The 19,656-nt window shown below is 31.0% G+C and overlaps 1 protein-coding gene across 1 annotated transcript; it reads left to right on the top strand.

Annotated features, from left to right (window-relative positions):
• Positions 1–17,260: 17,260 nt before the first annotated feature.
• LOC111213110 (AT-hook motif nuclear-localized protein 23-like) lies at positions 17,261–18,703 on the top strand. Its single transcript, XM_022714772.2, has one exon. The coding sequence runs from the start codon at positions 17,540–17,542 to the stop codon at positions 18,419–18,421; it is 882 nt and encodes a 293-aa protein (XP_022570493.2). The 5' UTR covers positions 17,261–17,539; the 3' UTR covers positions 18,422–18,703.
• The last annotated feature ends 953 nt before the right edge of the window (positions 18,704–19,656 follow it).

Genomic DNA, 19,656 nt, shown 5'->3' with positions numbered 1-19,656 from the left:
AGTTCACAAGTTCACTACCCTCCGCAACCGGAGGTTGACTTTGGTTTCCCGCAGGTTTGCTATTGTGGTGCTAAGCCACTGCTTGCAACTTCTAACACTAGGCAAGATCAAGGTATGTGCTAGTTAGTTACTGACTTGCTTATGTGCTACTTTGTGTATGTGCTTAGCTAGTTTTGCGTATGTGAAACAGGGAGAAGATATTACACTTGTGCGAAGAAAGACGACGGTGAATGCCATGTCTACAAATGGTTGGATGAGGCGCTGATGGAGGAGATGAGAGCCAGAGATATACACGTGCTTCAGCTGGGTGAAAAGGTAGAAAGCCTAACCCTTTTGACTGACTATGACACAGAGCAGAAGATACGAAACCTAGAGAAGATTGTGGGTGATATGGCTAAGGAGAAATCTTCTTTTAGTTATGGGTTTGAGTGCTTTGTAATAGGTATAGTTGTTCTTGTTGTTGTAATAGGCTTGGAGGTTATGTTTGGATAATTTTAACTATGTAATCGATGTATTTTCTCGGATGTAACCGACATGGTTTTGTTTTGTATTTTCTCGGATGTAACCGATATGGTTTTGTACTCTTTTATTTGTGCTCGTAACCAAATAGAATGGCTGACCATAAGTCACATGATCTCAAGTTTCTTATTTGTAACATAAGTCATAAGTTAGATTGTTTATACACATGTTTATTTCATTTATAACCATAAGTCACAAGTTGGGTTTCTTTGTACCAATAAGTCACATGATCCAAAGCCACATGTTTATTTTTCTTTCTACCAATAAGTCACATGATCTCAATATTCATTCATGGGAGGATTCGTAGAGACTTCTTCTTTATCATATAAGTATTGAGACTTCTTCTCTCATTACAAATGTGGAAAGTCTCATCTTCTCTTAATTTATAAACATTTTTTTTCTGTTGTAAAAATTGTCTATGGCTTCTTCTTCCCATTATCATTACCACAAAGATGATGATGATGAATTAGATGACGTATTTGAAGATTTATTTGAAGAATTTGATTTCAATCCAAAACCAAAAGAGCGGAAAAGACGAGTTTTTATCGAGAGACACCGGGAGGGAGGCCATCAGAAGCTCTGGAATGATTATTTTAGCGAAACTCCAACATACCCGCACAATGTATTCCGGAGACGGTTTCGAATGAACAAGGCATTATTCTTGCGTATTGTGCATCGTCTCTCTACAGAAGTTGAGTATTTTCAACCCAAAGTAGATGCAACCGGACGGTCGAGTCTAACTCCGCTCCAAAAATGTACCGCAGCAATTCGTCAATTGGCGTATGGTGGTGGGTCTGACACAGTTGACGAATATGTCCGAATTGGAAAACAACAGCTCGAAGAAGTTTGCACAATTTTGCCGCGGGAATAATCCACTTGTTTGGCGATGAATACCTAAGACGTCCCACACCGGAGGATCTGCAAAGACTACTATATATTGGAGAACAACGTGGGTTTCCAGGGATGATTGGAAGCATCGACTGTATGCATTGGGAGTGGAAGAATTGCCCCACGGCTTGGAAAGGAATGTATTCACGAGGAACCGGAAACCAACGATTGTCTTGGAGGCGGTAGCTTCATATGACCTCTGGATATGACATGCGATTTTTGGAGCTCCAGGTACTATGAACGATCTTAATATTCTCGATCGATCACCCGTTTTTTATGACATTATTAACGGAATAGCGCCACAAGTTAACTTCTATGTTAATGGTAATCCATATCATTTGGCATATTATCTCACGGATGGTATTTATCCGAAATGGACTACTTTTATTCAATCTATCCGACTACCACAAGGTCAGAAGCATTCATTATTTGCTCAAACCCAAGAAGCTGTGCGAAAAGATGTCGAGCGTGCCTTCAGAGTCCTACAAGCTAGGTTTGCCGTTGTTAGAAATCCATCTAATATTTGGGATAAAGAAAAAATATGAAATATTATGAGAGCATGTATCATACTCCATAATATGATTGTCGAAGATGAACGATCATCAGGAACTGAGGACAACGTTCATGAATTTGAAGAAAGAGAAGAGGTGGCTACATTTTCCGTCAATATGTCTTCACCTATCGTGAGTACAATTAATCGTCGAACGAGTGTTCGGAATAGACAAGTCCATGAACATTTAAAAAATGATTTGATTGAAAATATTTGGGTTAAATTTGGACATCTTACACATAACATATAATTTATAAGTTCCTATTTGTATTGGAATAAATGTTTGTGTGTGTTTTTTTTTATTATGATGTTTGGTATTTCTTTTTTTCAACTTTGTAATTTTCTTAAGATTTCAATTTTAATGTTAAACTTCTTTTTTATATATTTTATTTAAAACTTCTTTTTATATGTTATTCATTATTAAAATAATAAATTAATTAAATAATAACCTAAGGGACCAGAAAAGTCCGACTAATAATCTACCAAATTTTTCAATGTCCTTAGGTCCCTTAACATATAAACTTAATAAAAAATGTTAAGGGCCTGTGGGTTGAGTCCCACCAATACCGATGTTCTTAGGTCCTAGATTGCTATGCATTTAACATAGGACATCAGTTACAAAAAAGTGAAATTATAAATAAGTGAAGATTTAAAGAGAAAAGGCTGTATTTTTCATCAAAATAGAAAAAGCTGGTTGTGACTTTGATGTCCTATGTAAGGTTAAGACAGTTTGTTTGCTTTGAAGTGGTGAGGCAAAGATCTTAGCTTTGCGTGTGATCACTACTAAGATTCTCTTGTTACAATCTGACAAATGACTTGTGTAGCTTTACACGGTCACATTATCACCATATCTTTATAGATAATTATCCTCAAAATGGTGACCTACAAGGCTACAAAATACATTACAAAATGTACATTTTATACATGTACGGTGTATAGTATTTTAAGAAATATTTATCATTATTTTTATTTCATTATCTTATTTTTAGAAAATAAAATTAATCATTATTTTCTTATGCCAAAGGGAAAGTTTGTTCAATTTAAAATCTCTGAATATTATAAACAATTAAATTTTGGAGAAAAAATAGAAAGGAAAAAAACAGAAGAGCTGAAAGTGATGGGTCTTAATGTCCGAAAGATATATGCCATATAAAGTTAAGAGGTACCATCGTTGGGAATTTAGTTAGATCTCAACTACATCACACTGAAAAACGGGACTTAGTTCTCCTTAGAGAAAAGACGTACACAATCAATGAGAAATGTTGGCCCAAATAAAGATCACTGTGAATCCTTGTGTTTGCTTTAAATGGGCCATTAGACAAGTGGTTTAGGCCTCCTAACTATATAGAAAAACCATTTTGTTGAAGTAAATCCTGCCATATGGTAGTTTATAATGCCTTTGCCATCTCCAAGTTCCAAAGATAAGGATGGCTAATAACTTAAGAATCTGTTCCCGCATAGAACAACCCTTGTTCCGATGAGAAAGCAGGACCAAGAAGAGCGCTTACAGAGCTTAACTTTATATGTTCAAAATTTCACATAAAATATCGTCCTGTATTATAAGTGGATAAAAACATATATGATATATTTTGGACTACGTCCACCAAAACTATATGAATGGTCTATAAGTTCGTACATATATGTATGTGTATTAGTATATATACGGCTATTGTATATATATATGTTTTTTAAATTGTTTTGAAGTTGAAAATATAGGAAAGATAGATTAAGGGAGAAGCAAAGGATGACGTTTTGCCAGCGAAGTTTTTGGGAGCAAAGAGAATCATTTTGCAGCTACAAACGACCGCTTCTCCCGGAGGACGACCTTCCTTTGGCCGCCCATCACATCTAACATTATTTCAATTTTTTGTTTTTTTGTATTTATTTATTGAAATATATGATGTAACGTAATATAACGTTTTTCGACATGTTATATAAGAATTTAATATAACAGTAGAACTAATATGACGAATTCACATTTGATAATAATAATGGATAATTTATTTATGAATTATTGAAGGAAATAAATAGGATATAATCAAATCCAGTCGTAAAATATATATATATATATATATATATATATATTTTTTTTTTTTTTTTTTTTGAAAAGAGCTTCCTCTTCCTTTTATCTTCAGTCATAAAAGATTTGGGAGAAGGTTTAATTAGTTTATCCTATAAATTTGATTTCTAAGAATACTTTCTTGTTTACTATTTATCAGTCAGAATGTTAAAAGTTTATTACAAAACATTAGGTAAAGTGGACAACGCAACGACTACACTTATCCTAGAAGATTAGTCGGATCTTGACCTAAAATTTCATGAGAAATACATATACCTCACAAACGGAGCCACAACTCCCTTTTACAATCCATTGACAGAACCGTGACTTATCTCTTGGCAAGACAAACCGAACCTTGTCAGTTTTCTTCTAATCTATTCCTGGATTCTCACCAGACCATTTACAACCTTATAGGCACCAGTAAAATCTTGGTTAAGCTCAAATTAATTCGTGCACTTTATAATTTTGTACAATGGTTCTCTATATATGAGCCCCATTGTAACACATTATACTAATATTACGTAATGCCCGTTATATAAAAAGAAATATCTTCTCGTAATACTCCGTTAATTATTGTTTTCCATTTCGCCAAGCCATTAGACATTGTTAATTCACTAACTTAGGCTTGGGCATTCGGGGTCTCAATCGGGTTTCGGTTTAGTTCAATCGGGTTTCGGTTTTTCGGGTTTCTCAAAATCAACCCCATTCGGATTGTATGAAAATTCGGTTCGGGACCGGTTCGGGTTCTATCGGGTTCGGGTCGGGGTTAGTAAATCTTCAAAGAACCGGTACAACCCGATGTACTTTCGGGTTCGTGTCCCAATCGGTTCTTCGGTTTAAATGTACCTGATTTATATCTACTTTATAACCAAAAAGTAAGTAAAATTGGTTCTTTGGTTTTAAAATACTTGATTTGTACCTATTTTGTAACCAAAACATAAATAAAATCGGTTCAAAAAAAGAAAGGAACATCAAATGTGATCATTCAAAATCAAGTGAAAGGTAAACATAGTTATTGATCGAAAGAAAACCAAATAAATGAAACCATAAAACGAAAACCAAGTTCTCATGAAATGAAAAACATTTTTCAATGAAAACAAAACCAAAATCTAAAAACTTCAACCTTCAACCGCCACCTTCAACCATCAATCTTCATATAATAGATAATTATTTTAGATGTTCAATATATTTTGAATACATATTAGGAATTAGGATCATGTTTGGTACAAGTTCTTTTTGAAATTTTTTGAATGTTTCGGGTTCTATCGGATATCCATTTAGGTTCGGGTTCGGTTCGGATAAAACCCATAACCCGAAATACCATAAAACAAGATCCATTCGGTATTTATGCCGGGTTCGGATCGGTTCGGATTCATTTTTACCGGATCGGATTCGGTTCGCGTTTTCGGGTTCGGTTTATTTGCCCAGTCCTAAACTAATACGTGATTTTATCATTTCGCTTTATGTCAACCAAAATACTGGTTAACCAAGACCAATCTAATGTATTCATTAATGTATTTATCATAAACAATGACTTGGTGGTGTCAGTGACATCCTTTACAGAATTATACAATCGATTAGCACCCAATTTGTACTAAGTTGAGTAGCTGATATTCAGCTTAATTAGACCTTTAGTAATTAGACCTTAAAGACAAACCCTTTAAAGATTAAAAAACACACATATATAACAAACATTATTTTAGATTAGCTCAAATGATCACATGGAGTCATGGGGGCATCCATGGATGTTTGAGCTGCGGGAATCGCACGTGCCCACATGGCAAAGTTCTGACTCTAATTGGCTATATTTGCACAGATGGCAATGCCGGAGTGATCAACGCTTTTGAAAACACGTGATGCCGTGTTCGGATTGCTTATCTATCTAATCCATTGCCTTTGTGTCCGTACTTCCAGGTAAAATAAGCACACGGACACAGGGACATGATCTTTATTTTATTTCGTTCGTTAAGTTTATATTTTTAAACAAATTGTTCAAAATTTTGAGAGATAAAAAAAGAGAACGTAAACCTGAAACGACTAGGGATATATTTGTAGTGTCCGATAATATAAAATACTTCATCTGTTTCATAATACTTGATGTTTTGACTTAATACACAAAGATTAAGAAAACTACATTTTTCTAAAAAATTATTTTAAAGATATAATTTTAAAATCTGTTAACCAATTATAAAAAATATTGTAAAATCTAATTGGTTGAACAGTTTCCAATAAAGTTAAAGTTAACTTTAAAATCTCAAAATTTCATGTAAATTGAAACAAAATAATCCTTCTAAAACATCATCTATATTGAAACTGAGGGAGTATAAAACAATAGTACAGCTGTACCATAACATGTCTCCCAAAGTTTGCCATACTTTTTTACTCTTTAATAGTTTTAGATCATTTCATTTTGAAAAATGAAATTATATATATTGTCCATGATTGTTACCATATATTTAAGTTTCATTCTCTCAGTTCTTTTTTTTTTCTTTATTCAAGCCAACTCTCAGTTCTGTCTCTCAGTCAAACATCTGGTTTTAGATGTATATATATATATATATATATATATATATATATATATATATATATATCATACTATCATCAATGAATCATAGGATGTGCAAATCGAAGTATTTTCTGAAAATTAAACATTCTTTTATTTTAACATGAAATTCTATTATTATTAACTCCAAACCGAGTTTACAAGATAGAAACATAGTCTGAAAAATTACAAAAGACAAAACCGGCGAAAAACAATATCTTCCCAGAAACATAGCTAACACTTAGAAGATAAAGAACATTATCAAAGTAGAAAGAACTAAACAGCCAAAAGAGCAAGGGAATTCAAAAAATACTTAAGGATGTTTAAGATCTAAACATGAACCATATATAGGTCAATGCACACACTTACCAGTAACCTGGAAAAAAAATTTGGCGTCAGAAATGGAATGAAGGACACGATCTGCAAGAAGAAAATATAGCATTCATATAATAAGTTATTCAGAAATGCGTATCAGTTGCACTAAATTTGCATAAGAAAAAAGATAAATTATGACATTCAATATATATAGTATAAGTATAGAGCAAGGGAAGAAATAATATTTTTTTCAAAGTTCATATAACATAAACTCTCATTGACAAATGTAAATTTACGTCATCCGAAATATAATCAAATAGTGACTAATGGGATATCTCTATAGTTTAAATTAAGGAAAATGTGTAATATATTATTTGTGGATATAGTCTATGTCCTTCACTAGTGGGATTTGATTGCATATCATTCCACACTATTTTTTGGATTTTGTATGATCATTTAAGTAATACTAGAGCTTGATCCGCGCGCCCGCGCATGTATTAGTTTTTACGTATTTATACATTGATATTTGTTTTTTCATGATTAGTGCTATATATTTTAGATATGTCTCCATATAACAAATTGTATTCAAAAGATCTGGATCGAACCGGATAATATGATTATTTTTGGTTCAAATATTCAAATCATTTCAAATACATTCGTTATTTGAATATTTTTAGCTTTTTGTACATCATAACCAAATTCATACAGACCCGAGAGATCCAACTTGAAACTCACACATAAATTTATATCCAAACATGGCCTAATTTCAAAACCCAAAAAATCTATACCCGAAAAAACGATCCGTACCTAAATGGGTACTCGAATGTCTATGCCTAACAGATTCCGTAAACAAATAAATAAATAAATAAATATATATATATATATATATATGTGTATATTTATGTGTTTGGCTAAATTAAGTGAAATAGAAAAAAATTTATTTAGTAATATTTTTACAATATTAATAATGATCAATATATGAATATCGATTTGTTTAGATAAGTTTTGGAATTGTAATTAATTAATTTAAATTAATTTTAAATGCAGTGGTAGAATCCGTAAATAAAAAGAAATACAAAAAGGAAGTACCTAAAAAGAAATTTCAAAACCCAAAAAATCTATACCCGAAAGAAACAACCCGTACTTAAATGGGTATCCGAATGTCTATGCCTAACTGATTCCGTAAACAAATAAAAAAAATTATTTTAATGTGTTTGGCTAAATTAAATGAAATAATACCCAAATGTCTATGCCTAACTGATTCCGTAAACAAATTAAAAAAATTATTTTAATGTGTTTGGCTAAATTAAATGAAATAGAAATTTTTTTATTTAGTAATATTTGTACAATATTAATAATGATCAATATATGAATATCGATTTGTTTAGATAAGTTTCGGAATTGTAATTAATTAATTTAAATTGATTTTAAATGTAGTAGTAGAATCTGTAAATAAAAAGAAATACAAAAAAAATACCTAATTTATTATAAATGCAATGACTAAATGTGTAAATAAAAGAAAATACATATACTGCTATCCAAGTTTCCAAACAATTCTCATTTAATATTGTCATCCATGTTTCCAAACAGACCTCCTTTTTAAACTGCAATTCATGTTTCCAAACAAACCTAATTTGTACTTAAGTTTTAATAATATAGATAAAATGAAAACGTAAGTGCCCAAAGTTGCTATCTAGGCCAGATTTCCTTTTATTTCTATTTTCCAAAATTTAAATTGAACCTTTTTCTATTAGTTTTAATATTTGTAGTGTTATCCACTGTAACAATTTGAATTCTTTTAGGTTTATTTACCGAATATTAATTTAAATATAACTTATCTAATTTTATGCAAATTAATTATTGAAGTCATATTTTAATTAAGCAAATTGCGTGTACTTTATTTTGGTCCTATAAATAGTATTTTTTTCCTTCATAGTCTTCTCCAAATTTGATGAAAAATATTTGCATTCTGTAATGATTTTCGGTAAAAGAAAGAATAGGAGAAGTTATGTAAAATCTCTATGTTAAACATTTTATCTGTTTCAAAAATATGTCAGAAATATGTATATTTTAAAAAAATTGCACATTCAGATTATTTTAAATTTAGATTACAAATACATTATTTTGTGACTAGTTATTTTTTCACAATTTTTAATCAAAAGAAATTTAATAAATATAATTAGTTTTAAAAATTTATAATCATGATCATTATCTAATAAAAGTTATAAAACATGCATTGAAATATAAAAGATATATTTTTTAAAACATTTTTTTGAAATGACTAGAGTATTAATAAATGTCAAATATTGTATAAAAGGAATAGAAATCGCTCTTCTTTTGCTGGTCAAAGTGTTCTGGATATTGCATCTCTCTATTTATTTTTACAACTAAACCATATAAAAAGGGTTATCTTATTAACTTAATTAATACTAGTAAAGTATTTGTATTGTTGGAGATAAGATCCCACATCGGAAATATGAAAGTGACTTAAGTAATATATAAGGGACTTGGACCAATCCATTTACCACCAATTGGTTTTAAGTTGAAATTCCATGAAACTTAGCATGATATCAGAGCGAACCCACACCATGACCCATTAATCCGGTCCGAAAAGTGGCCCGTTCATCTTATTAGATGATGGCTCATAGAAGACTCAATTATGCTGAGATTGCTAAAAAATAAAGCATTGTCTCGAAAGTATATGATGAATTCTGCGAGATTAATAGTTATACGCACTATTATCTCGAGGGAAGATGTTGGAGATAAGATCCCATATCGAAAATATGAAACGAACTTAAGTAATATATAAGTGATTTGAACCAATCCGCTTACTGTCAATTGGTTTTAAGTTAGAAGCTTAAGAAATTTATCATGTATACTGTACAAGAAAGTCGTTCCAAGCATGTGAATATTGGACCATTAGGAGTTATTTTTAAATAAGATTACTTTACACAAATGGTAATATTTGTCAACTAATAAGATATGAAATCTTCCTTTATTGATCGATCACTCATTATATAATTCTAGTACAAAAACACACGTTATTCTTTAATAAATAATGGGATTGATATTTTATGAAATACTGTTACTATTAATATGTGGGGGTGTGCATAAGAAGCCGTATAAATTAATGTATATATCTAAAATTACAAGGAAAGTGTTCATTGCATAATGATTGCATAGTAATATTACATTATCCTAGTCTCGTGGAAATTTTTTATTGTAGCAACCTATCTCAATTAAAAATGGTTAAAACGTTAAGTTATAAACCTATAGCATAACATAAGGAAAGTATCAATATGAAAATGCATCGATATCTTTGTATTACTGGTTCTAACTTCATGTGGTTAAAATATTCATCTTACTATTATGTCTCCCTTTTACAGGATGTAACATTAGTATGTCATTTAACTACTTATGCAGTTTTTAAATGAATATATAAACTGAGAAATCATTATCTTGTCTACAGGAGATTATACATTTTCAATAATTTTATGTTCTTCAATGTATAATTAGCTATTTAAATATTTTGGTATGCTGTATAATAAAATGGAAAGATTGACAAAAAGTAGTATTAAAATAATAATTATCTTTGACTAAGTACTTATAATGTATAATAAATTTGATCAAATAATTCACTACCTAATAACTTTACAGTTGACAATTTCGTAATAATGATTTTACTGATTTATATTCATAACCAAATGATAACATATACTGTATATTAATATGTGTGTGTGTGTCTATGTACTTGTATGATTCTAATGCGACGCCCGTCTTTATCTTTAGACTAAATGTATATTGAAAATTAGGTCTAAATATGTTTATATCCGGAACATATTATGAATATGATTAGATAAATCATTACAAAAATCTTGTGTCGATAGATCATCAAAGGGACAAAGAAACTTATTTCTCTTAGAATTTTGAAATATCAAAATAGTTTTATGGATCATCAAAGGGATAGAAAAAAGTTTAAAGAAGCATTCATATTTTTGTCGTCTAGTATTCAAAGCTCCGTATTAGAGGCCGACAATTTTAGATTTTCGTATTTAAATGAAAATTAATAAACTAATCTAAAGTGAAGGGTTTGGTCCTCAAGGCCAAAAGTTGTAATTGTGGGTCTTCGGACTTTTAACACGCATTAAGGCAAAGTTAATCACCGATGTCGCGTCCGAAGTCATTATCTAATTGGTCTTGGTCCAATTAACTAAAGCATATATTAATTTATATATTTCGCTAATTAGGTGTATGGTGGGAAATGGACAAATTAGCTCATGCATTAAGACTCCCATTAGAGATTAATCACTTGAAGAAAGGCTCTTGGTGGCCTAGAATATTCAAGTTGGTCATTTGTAACCAAAATTAGTGCTTAGCTAGCTTTTCTTATTTTAGTACAACAATTAAAACCATGTTATATATATATATATATATATTATTTTCCCCTCAAATTTTGATATATATATATGCACGAAAAATCGATCAAACAAATTTTGTATTGCATAAAAAGTAAAATCTATTTTGTTCAAAAGATCTATTTTGTTTGTTTGATTTGGTGGTTTTGTATAAGTTCATATACACACTGATAAATGTATAGTATTGTTTTATTAGTATACGACTACATAAAACAATATTTTTATTACACAGTACGTTTTTGATTGAAAATATTGTTTTTATGTAGTCGTTTTTTTTGTCAACTTTTTTATGTAGTCGTATAAAAGTAATTAACTATAGTGATAAACAAAAATAAAGGCACAAGTATTTGGGAAGTACACCTAAAATCTGTGGGTGCTTTTTAGGGGAGCACGAAGAGCTTAACAAATTATTTAAAAGATATCTCCGACTTCAAGCAAACCACATACCTCTGAATCCTTTACCTGCTCTTCCTTATCTTCACACCACATTCACACACAGATAGAGGTACATGTACGTATGTATATATTTGAATAAATTTGTCAACATATAGACGTGATAACCAATTTTGTCCTTTTCAATGAACCCAATAGGCAATAGATTAATAGGACCAGTTTCGTTGAATTTTATTATCTAGTTTATTAGGACAAACTTCTCGGATCGGGGATGTCATTAGTGATTTGTAATATCAAAATTTTGTTGTGTGAACTAATGAAATACCTTAGATAAATATATTCATGAAATGAGCAAAGAACAACATATTACATGATCTAACTATATAACAAGTTTTTTTGCAAAGAAAAGTATATAGAAAACTATAAATACTCCTCTCACTCTCTTTTTCTTTATCTATACACTATCTCGTGACTTCTCTTTTGGTAAATTAATAATCACGTGGTCGTAGAGTATACATATAGGCATTAGATTTTTTTTATCATAAATATCTTGAAGAGAAATGGAAAAGTGGTGAATTTGGGCAGGTGAAAATGCAGAAGCCTAGTAGATAGATGTTCTTACATAACTCCCCCGAGATTTAAGGGCTTTAGAGCAATTCCCAATGTTTTCATGAGAGAGAAGTGACAGCCTGCTTCGTGGCCGACAGCTATACGTTCATCTCCCTCTCTCATCTTTCATTCCCACGTGTCTCCCTTCTCCTTCGCACGTGCCTACTCTTTTTTTTTTCTATACAAATACATGCGAACAAGGAACCCGTATGTTCAGAAACGAAATAATGACATTATTTTGAAATATGATATTATTTGAAATAATATTACTACTTCGTTTATACTTTTATTTTGTATTGACAAAATAAAAAAAGTTTTATTTTGTAAATATTTTAAGACATACATATTTGTTTATTTTCCAAGTGGTCTGCAGACATTTTATTGGTTTGGGAAATAAAACCAGTTTCCGCTTACGAGCAGTAGTTTTCAACCTCGTACCAACACTGTTCAATGTCTGTGTTTGTGTAAACAAATTAGGTATTTCAATATTCATCATGTACTTTTGTAGAAACCTACGCGCACACTTTTATATATATATATATTCGACTAATTTTTTATTTTTTTTAACACTCGACTAAATTTATATATAATGATAGATTTAACTTATAAGTTTGTTTTCCATTTGATTAGAAACCCTAGAGGTTACGTGCTCTGATCCAAGAAATTGGATTTGACATTTCTGATTCGTGTTTTTATTAAACTAACCTACAAAAGTAATTAAACGAGAAAGTGCGCACCTTCGGCGCGTTTACTTAACGCCAATTTTTAGCTATGAAATTACGTTTTAGCCCTGTAATTAAAAATATGGTCATTACGGAATGTTCAACTTTTTTTATTCAAGAGTCTCCAACGTTAACTTTTACATTTTAAACTTTAAACGGTTTAAATCAAGTAAATTTGTAACTCTTTTGTAATCGGTATAACTACAACTCAGGCATTAGTATATTTATAACTTGTAAGTATATTTTATAAATGTTAATTACGAGTTATTATGTTAAATTAGTAATCATTTATAAAATCGACTGATAGTAGACTTGCAACTTAGTTTTCCAAATATATATATGAAAATCCATAACGAAGATCTTGCGAATACCACATTCAAATTCTTAATCTTTTAAATATAATAGACCAATTAATAATTGCATTTATTACTATATGCTCCTATTTGTATGCATTAGAATATGTGCACTAGTATATTTTACTTTAGTTAGGGTATAAATTCCGGACGATTGTCCGTCATTGAATTTTGGTTCCCTTTAAGGACCCCTTGAGATTTTATGAAACTAAAGGAAAATTAAATATCTTTGTATTGTAGTATTATATATACTTCTTCATGATGAATCTTAAATCTTAAATATAAAATGAATCGATCGCTGTTGATTCAGTTAGTATTTAACAACTTCAATATTACATGGTCAATAAATAATATATAAATTACGTAATAATCTATCTACCGACTAAACAAAAACTGTATTATGTTTCATATATTATACGTGTGTAAAATATGGTTACCTACCTTTGTTAATTAAACATATTTTAAGGACGGCATTGGGAAATTTAAAATTAATAACTTAAAGACCCACTTACTTCAATATTTAAAAAATATATATATGTGCCTCACAAATGCTATTGGATAAGGAACCATAAGCCACATACAACCTTAAAATATTATATGTAAAACAATAAATAAAGATAAAACATAAAATAAATGGATGAACAAGGTTTATATGGCTTTGTCAGATACCACTACGTTTGTTACAAAAGTCCTGATTACGAATGGATTTTGCTTTTTTAATTATAGTGGACACAAATATATCAGCTTATCAAGTTATTTTAAAAATATTATAGATACTATAGTTTAAACAAATAGAAGCGACACTGACTTACAACATTTTTCCTACAATATACTGTATTCGTAAAACTAAATGGTCAATTTTCACTGTAAAGCAAGCCCTTTTGAATGTATATTATTGTAGAAGCCTTAATGTATCCTTAAAGGTAAAAAGATCTACAAACTTTTGCACGTGGAACGTGTAATTAACCCTAAAATTTTGAAACCAACTAAACAAATTATTACTGTAAGAGACACAGGTTCTTTGATTTGATGGTATCATTTTATAGAATCTGTTCCACAAAATGCATACTATCATATGCATATTCAAATCAGATAGTTTAGAGTGAAAATATTTTTCATTTTAATTAACTGGGACTGTTGCTATGCTACTGATCAACCAGCTAAGATTTGTTGTTTCAATTCGATCTGACGGTTTTGAACACGGTATTGTGATTATGTCTCCTCACATATAACAAAATTAGCCCTGGTCTTGAAAACAGTAATTATAGTAAGAAACAAAAGTTCAAGTTAACTGCTTATATTCGTTGGAAAATCTCCAAATCTTATCGAACAACAATGATTAGAGATGTTTTCAGAAAATACTACAATTTCAGCACTTGAAACCCCATAATTATGAAATTTCATGTTAGTAAATTAAAGTTGGTTTCAATTATAGTTAAGTAAAACATTATGTTTAATTTATTAGTCAACACATAAAGTTAACTCATTTAGGTTTTTCTTCATGCTAAAAACTAACATGATTTCTGATGTAAACAACTTCACTAACTTGTGCTTATCATATTTTTATTTATTTTGATACAGTACAAATCTCTTCAGTTCATCCGTTGTCTTTTGTGTCGGTTTGACACATTTTATGCAAAGTACATTATTATGTATTTGTTTAAGATAGTACAGATTAAATGATAATGTCAATTCAAAGTCTACTAGATTTGAGTAAAGGGTAAATTAAGATTTTGGTACATATACCGAAATGTAAAATAATTTTTTGTAATTTAAATCAATTACTTTAAATACGATACCGTTTGTGAAATTGAGAAGAATAATCCAAAAGAAAATAAGCAAAATTTAAACAATGAACTGAATGTAACAACATTAATAAAGCCACGAAATTATTGGTTTGAAATGATTAGATCCAACTAATCTCCAACCAAAGACGGTCAAAGCCAAATAAAAACTCCAGCTCTCCATGAGACCGAAGAGAAACCCATCCAAATGGTTCAGACAATCGTGGACCCCACGCGCCGCTTCTCATCTCTCCCCACTTGATATTCTCTTTCCTCTCTCTCTCTAATTAAATTTAACTTCGATTAATATTGGTCAACTTTTTAGTTAACCATGGTTAACTAACAATAATTCGATTTCCAAGATTTATTTATGTACAGCTGATTACATCTGTGCTGGCCCAAGTTTTGGTTATTTCTAAATTGCTTATACATCTTAACTTTTATATTTTTACATGTATATTGTATAACCCATCTTAAAATAGTAAACTACCATTATTGCAATACAAATAAGGTATATACACAGTGTTTTTCAATTTTAAATAAATTATCAATAATAACAGAGGCAATGCAATGATGGTGGAGAATGTTTTGAAGGACAGAAAAGAAAAGACGAAGCATCTTAATGAAACCCACAAGATAACCCCAACCACATATTATCATGATGGCTTTGTTCATCTTAATTAAACTTTCATTTTCTCCAAATATTTTAACTTTATATCAATTATATCACACCCACTCACATACATCTCCTCCCCAACTTCTAATATGCCTAATATGCGCGTGGAGACTACTTCCATCAATCTAACGATGAAGCTTTTTTCTTTGTTCAAAGGTGAAGCTTTGTATTCACCAATTTCAATACCAAATTTAGGTTGTTTAGTATCGTTGTTATATGACAAATGATTATTCTAATTTGTAAAGATAACTTTTTAAGTATCTCACAAATAACTATATGAATCTTAAATAACAAAACACAAAATATGCTTTTAATAAAATAGTTCTGTATAGTCATAATTTGTAAAGAAAATTTGTGATTTAATCTTTTTACGAAAAGCCTTTATGAATCACAAACAGATACATAAAAACAAAGCAAGTTCTTAATAAAGTAAATTTAGACTAAATTACTATCCGTTAGAGTTCTATTTTAAGACAAGTATGTACAAGAAAAAAGTATGCACAATATATAAATTTGTTAATATAATGAAAACACCAATGCAAATTAAAAAACTTAAAGAGGTGTATTCAATTTAAAGTTTGAGGTTATTTAATTTTTAACGATGTTTTAGATGATTTTAATGAACCGTAGAGTTTACAGTGATTTTTGTTAAGCCAATCTAAAATATCACGTAAAACCATGAAATTTAACTTTTAATTTGTTTAACTAAAAAATTTCATCTAAACACTCTAAAATCACTTAAAACTCTATAAGTTAAAATATTTTCAATAACAATGAATTTTATTGTATTTTATTGTATTTTATAAACTATTAAATTTAATAATAATGAATTTTAAATAAAATTTTAAAATTCATGATTAAAAAACATTGAATTTGTTATTTTAATAAAAATTACTGCAAATTATTAGTTGAATACTCTCTTAGACCATCTCCGACCCATCCATATTTATATTTCTATATTTTTCCTTAAAATAGAGAAATTATATTGTAGAGATGAAAATACTCCAATGTATGCCTTTATAACAGAGTTTTTCTATTTATAAGAGAAAATATAGATATATGTTATTTTCACCTTTAGTTATAGAGGCAAAAAATAATTTTTCTCTATATTTTACTCTAAAATAGAAATTTTTATTATAGATGTATAAATTGGAGCATTTTATCTCTATAAAAGATCTCTATTTTAAAAGAAATTATATAGGTGTACGTCTAAGTTCTCTTTTGATATTTTGTTGCTAATGCCATGGTACTCGCGTATGGTTCACGCCCTTGGAGAAGAAGAGTGGAGAGTCCAAAACACACAAAACGACATAAAATTCTCAAAGAGGTGAAATTTTGAATTAAAGTCGATACCAAGACGAATTATATATTAAATAAATATTTGTAAGCGTTTAGGTTAGACAAGTGACTACATTTACATACATATATCTATATATACACAAACATATTTTTCTTCTTCTTTAATGCTATATTTTAGTCTCACCTTCTCCTTCTACTTTTTATCATTTCCCTTTCTCCTTCCATTTTCGCCTTCCTAACTTCTCCTCAATCCTCTCTCACTATTTTCTAGTTTATATTTTTGTGCGTTTAAAAGAAAAAAATATAGAAAATCTACATAGAAGAGAAGCTTTATTTTAATCTTGTTGTGTGTGTGCGTGGTTTTTATATAATTTTTTTTACAAATTAAAATCTCTCCTTTGCTTTTGATGTGAGCATGGCTGGTCTTGATCTAGGCACATCTTTTCGTTACGTTAATCACCAGCTCCTTCGTCCCGATCTCCACCTTCACCACAACTCCTCTTCCGGTGACGTCACTCCTGGCGTCGGAATAGGTCATTTCACCGCCGACGACGAAGACAACAACCACCAAGGTCTTGACTTAGCCTCAGGTGGAGGAGGATCAGGAAGCTCCGGAGGAGGAGGTCATGGCGGAGGAGGAGGAGGAGACGGTGTTGGCCGTCGTCCACGTGGCAGACCACCGGGATCCAAAAACAAACCGAAACCTCCGGTAATAATCACGCGCGAGAGCGCAAACACTCTTAGAGCTCACATTCTTGAAGTAACAAACGGCTGCGACGTTTTCGACTGCGTTGCGACTTACGCTCGTCGAAGGCAGCGAGGGATCTGCGTTTTGAGCGGTAGCGGAACGGTGACAAACGTCAGCATACGTCAGCCATCCGCGGCTGGAGCGGTTGTGACGCTACAAGGAACGTTCGAGATTCTTTCTCTCTCCGGATCGTTTCTTCCTCCTCCGGCTCCTCCCGGAGCAACGAGTTTGACTATATTCGTGGCCGGAGGACAAGGACAGGTCATTGGAGGAAGCGTCGTTGGTGAGCTTACGGCGGCTGGACCGGTGATTGTAATCGCTGCTTCGTTTACTAATGTTGCTTATGAGAGACTTCCTTTGGAAGAAGATGAGCAGCAACATCTCGGAGGAGGAGGAGGAGCTAACGGCGGAGGTAATTTGTTTCCGGAGGTTGCTGGCGGAGGAGGAGGTGGACTTCCGTTCTTTAATTTACCGATGAATATGCAACCAAATGTGCAACTTCCGGTGGAAGGTTGGCCGGGGAATTCAGGTGGAAGAGGTGCTTTCTGATTGAGTATATATTCTATATACCGGCGGAGGAAGCTTTTCCGGCCAAGAATTTGCGAGAGTGAAGAAAGGTTAGAGAAGTTTCTAATGGACTAATGAATTTCAATTTATCATCGTGATTCTGGACATTATCTTGTTCATCGTGTTAAGCAGCTTAGGGTTTTTTATTTTCTGTTCTTTTTACGTTTGGTAGAATTTTATGTTTCAACCCTTTTCTCCTTCTGTGAAACTCTTATGTATTTGTGTTCGTCTGCGATGAAATATCCTCCATCTTTTTCACATTAATCACTTCTTATACCACCAAATTGATTTTAACCAGTCTTTTAGAATTTGAGTAAAGGTTATATCGGTTATGAATCAAATTTCTACAATTGTTGCATAAATAGGTTTTGTTGGTTTGTAGTTAAGTCCAGGTGCTTTTGTGTTTTAGTCAGTGCAATGATTATAACCAATACATATTTTAAGAGAGGGGGGGGGGGGGGGGGGGGGGGGGGTGGTGGTTGGTGATAAATGTATCACTTAAATTTTTGTTTTCTAATATTTTTCTGAAATAGAAATTAGAAACAATGTGACACTACTAAAAGTCTAAAAAAATTGCTTATATAGATCTTCTTAATTGCTGTTATATTGAACTCTTATATACACGTGGTAACATAGATATGGATATACATGTGATTCTGTATATATGTTTGTGCCATGGTGATAACCATATATATAAACATACATCATTGTCTGTCTATGTTTAGGTGTCAATTCAACTTTGTTTTTCAATTTTTGAAGCCCTAGCTATCATATATATAGTAATAATAACATTATGTTCTGGTTCCATCTTAAGGAACTCAACAATGAAATTTATTTGTTTGTTATTTTGCTTTATATTTCTCCAATTTTACTGGAATCATGTCATGTTTTAGGTTTTACTGTACCTATAGTCATACTTTCTTTGTGCATTTATCTCTCCTCTCTCTCTATGTATATATATTTGGATATAGATATTTGGAGAAAGCACACTTTAGTGAAAGATGAATATTATACTTCTTGGATCAGTATGAAAAATTACTACTATATGGTCTTTTTGGTTCATTATATATTTTCATAGCCTCTTTATATATTAATGCCTGATTCCCATAAGTGTGGATGAAATTAAATTTGATTTTGTAGGGATAAAGATTGTTCTTTCTTCTCGTTTAGTTAAACTCATTATATTAGATCCATATCCTTATAATAATTCAACTAAA

This window comes from Brassica napus, chromosome C7, assembly GCF_020379485.1.
Source record: "Brassica napus cultivar Da-Ae chromosome C7, Da-Ae, whole genome shotgun sequence".
Lineage (NCBI taxonomy): Eukaryota > Viridiplantae > Streptophyta > Magnoliopsida > Brassicales > Brassicaceae > Brassica > Brassica napus.
The sequence above is the reverse complement of the archived record's forward strand: the minus strand, read 5'-3'. Positions and strand labels throughout refer to the sequence as shown.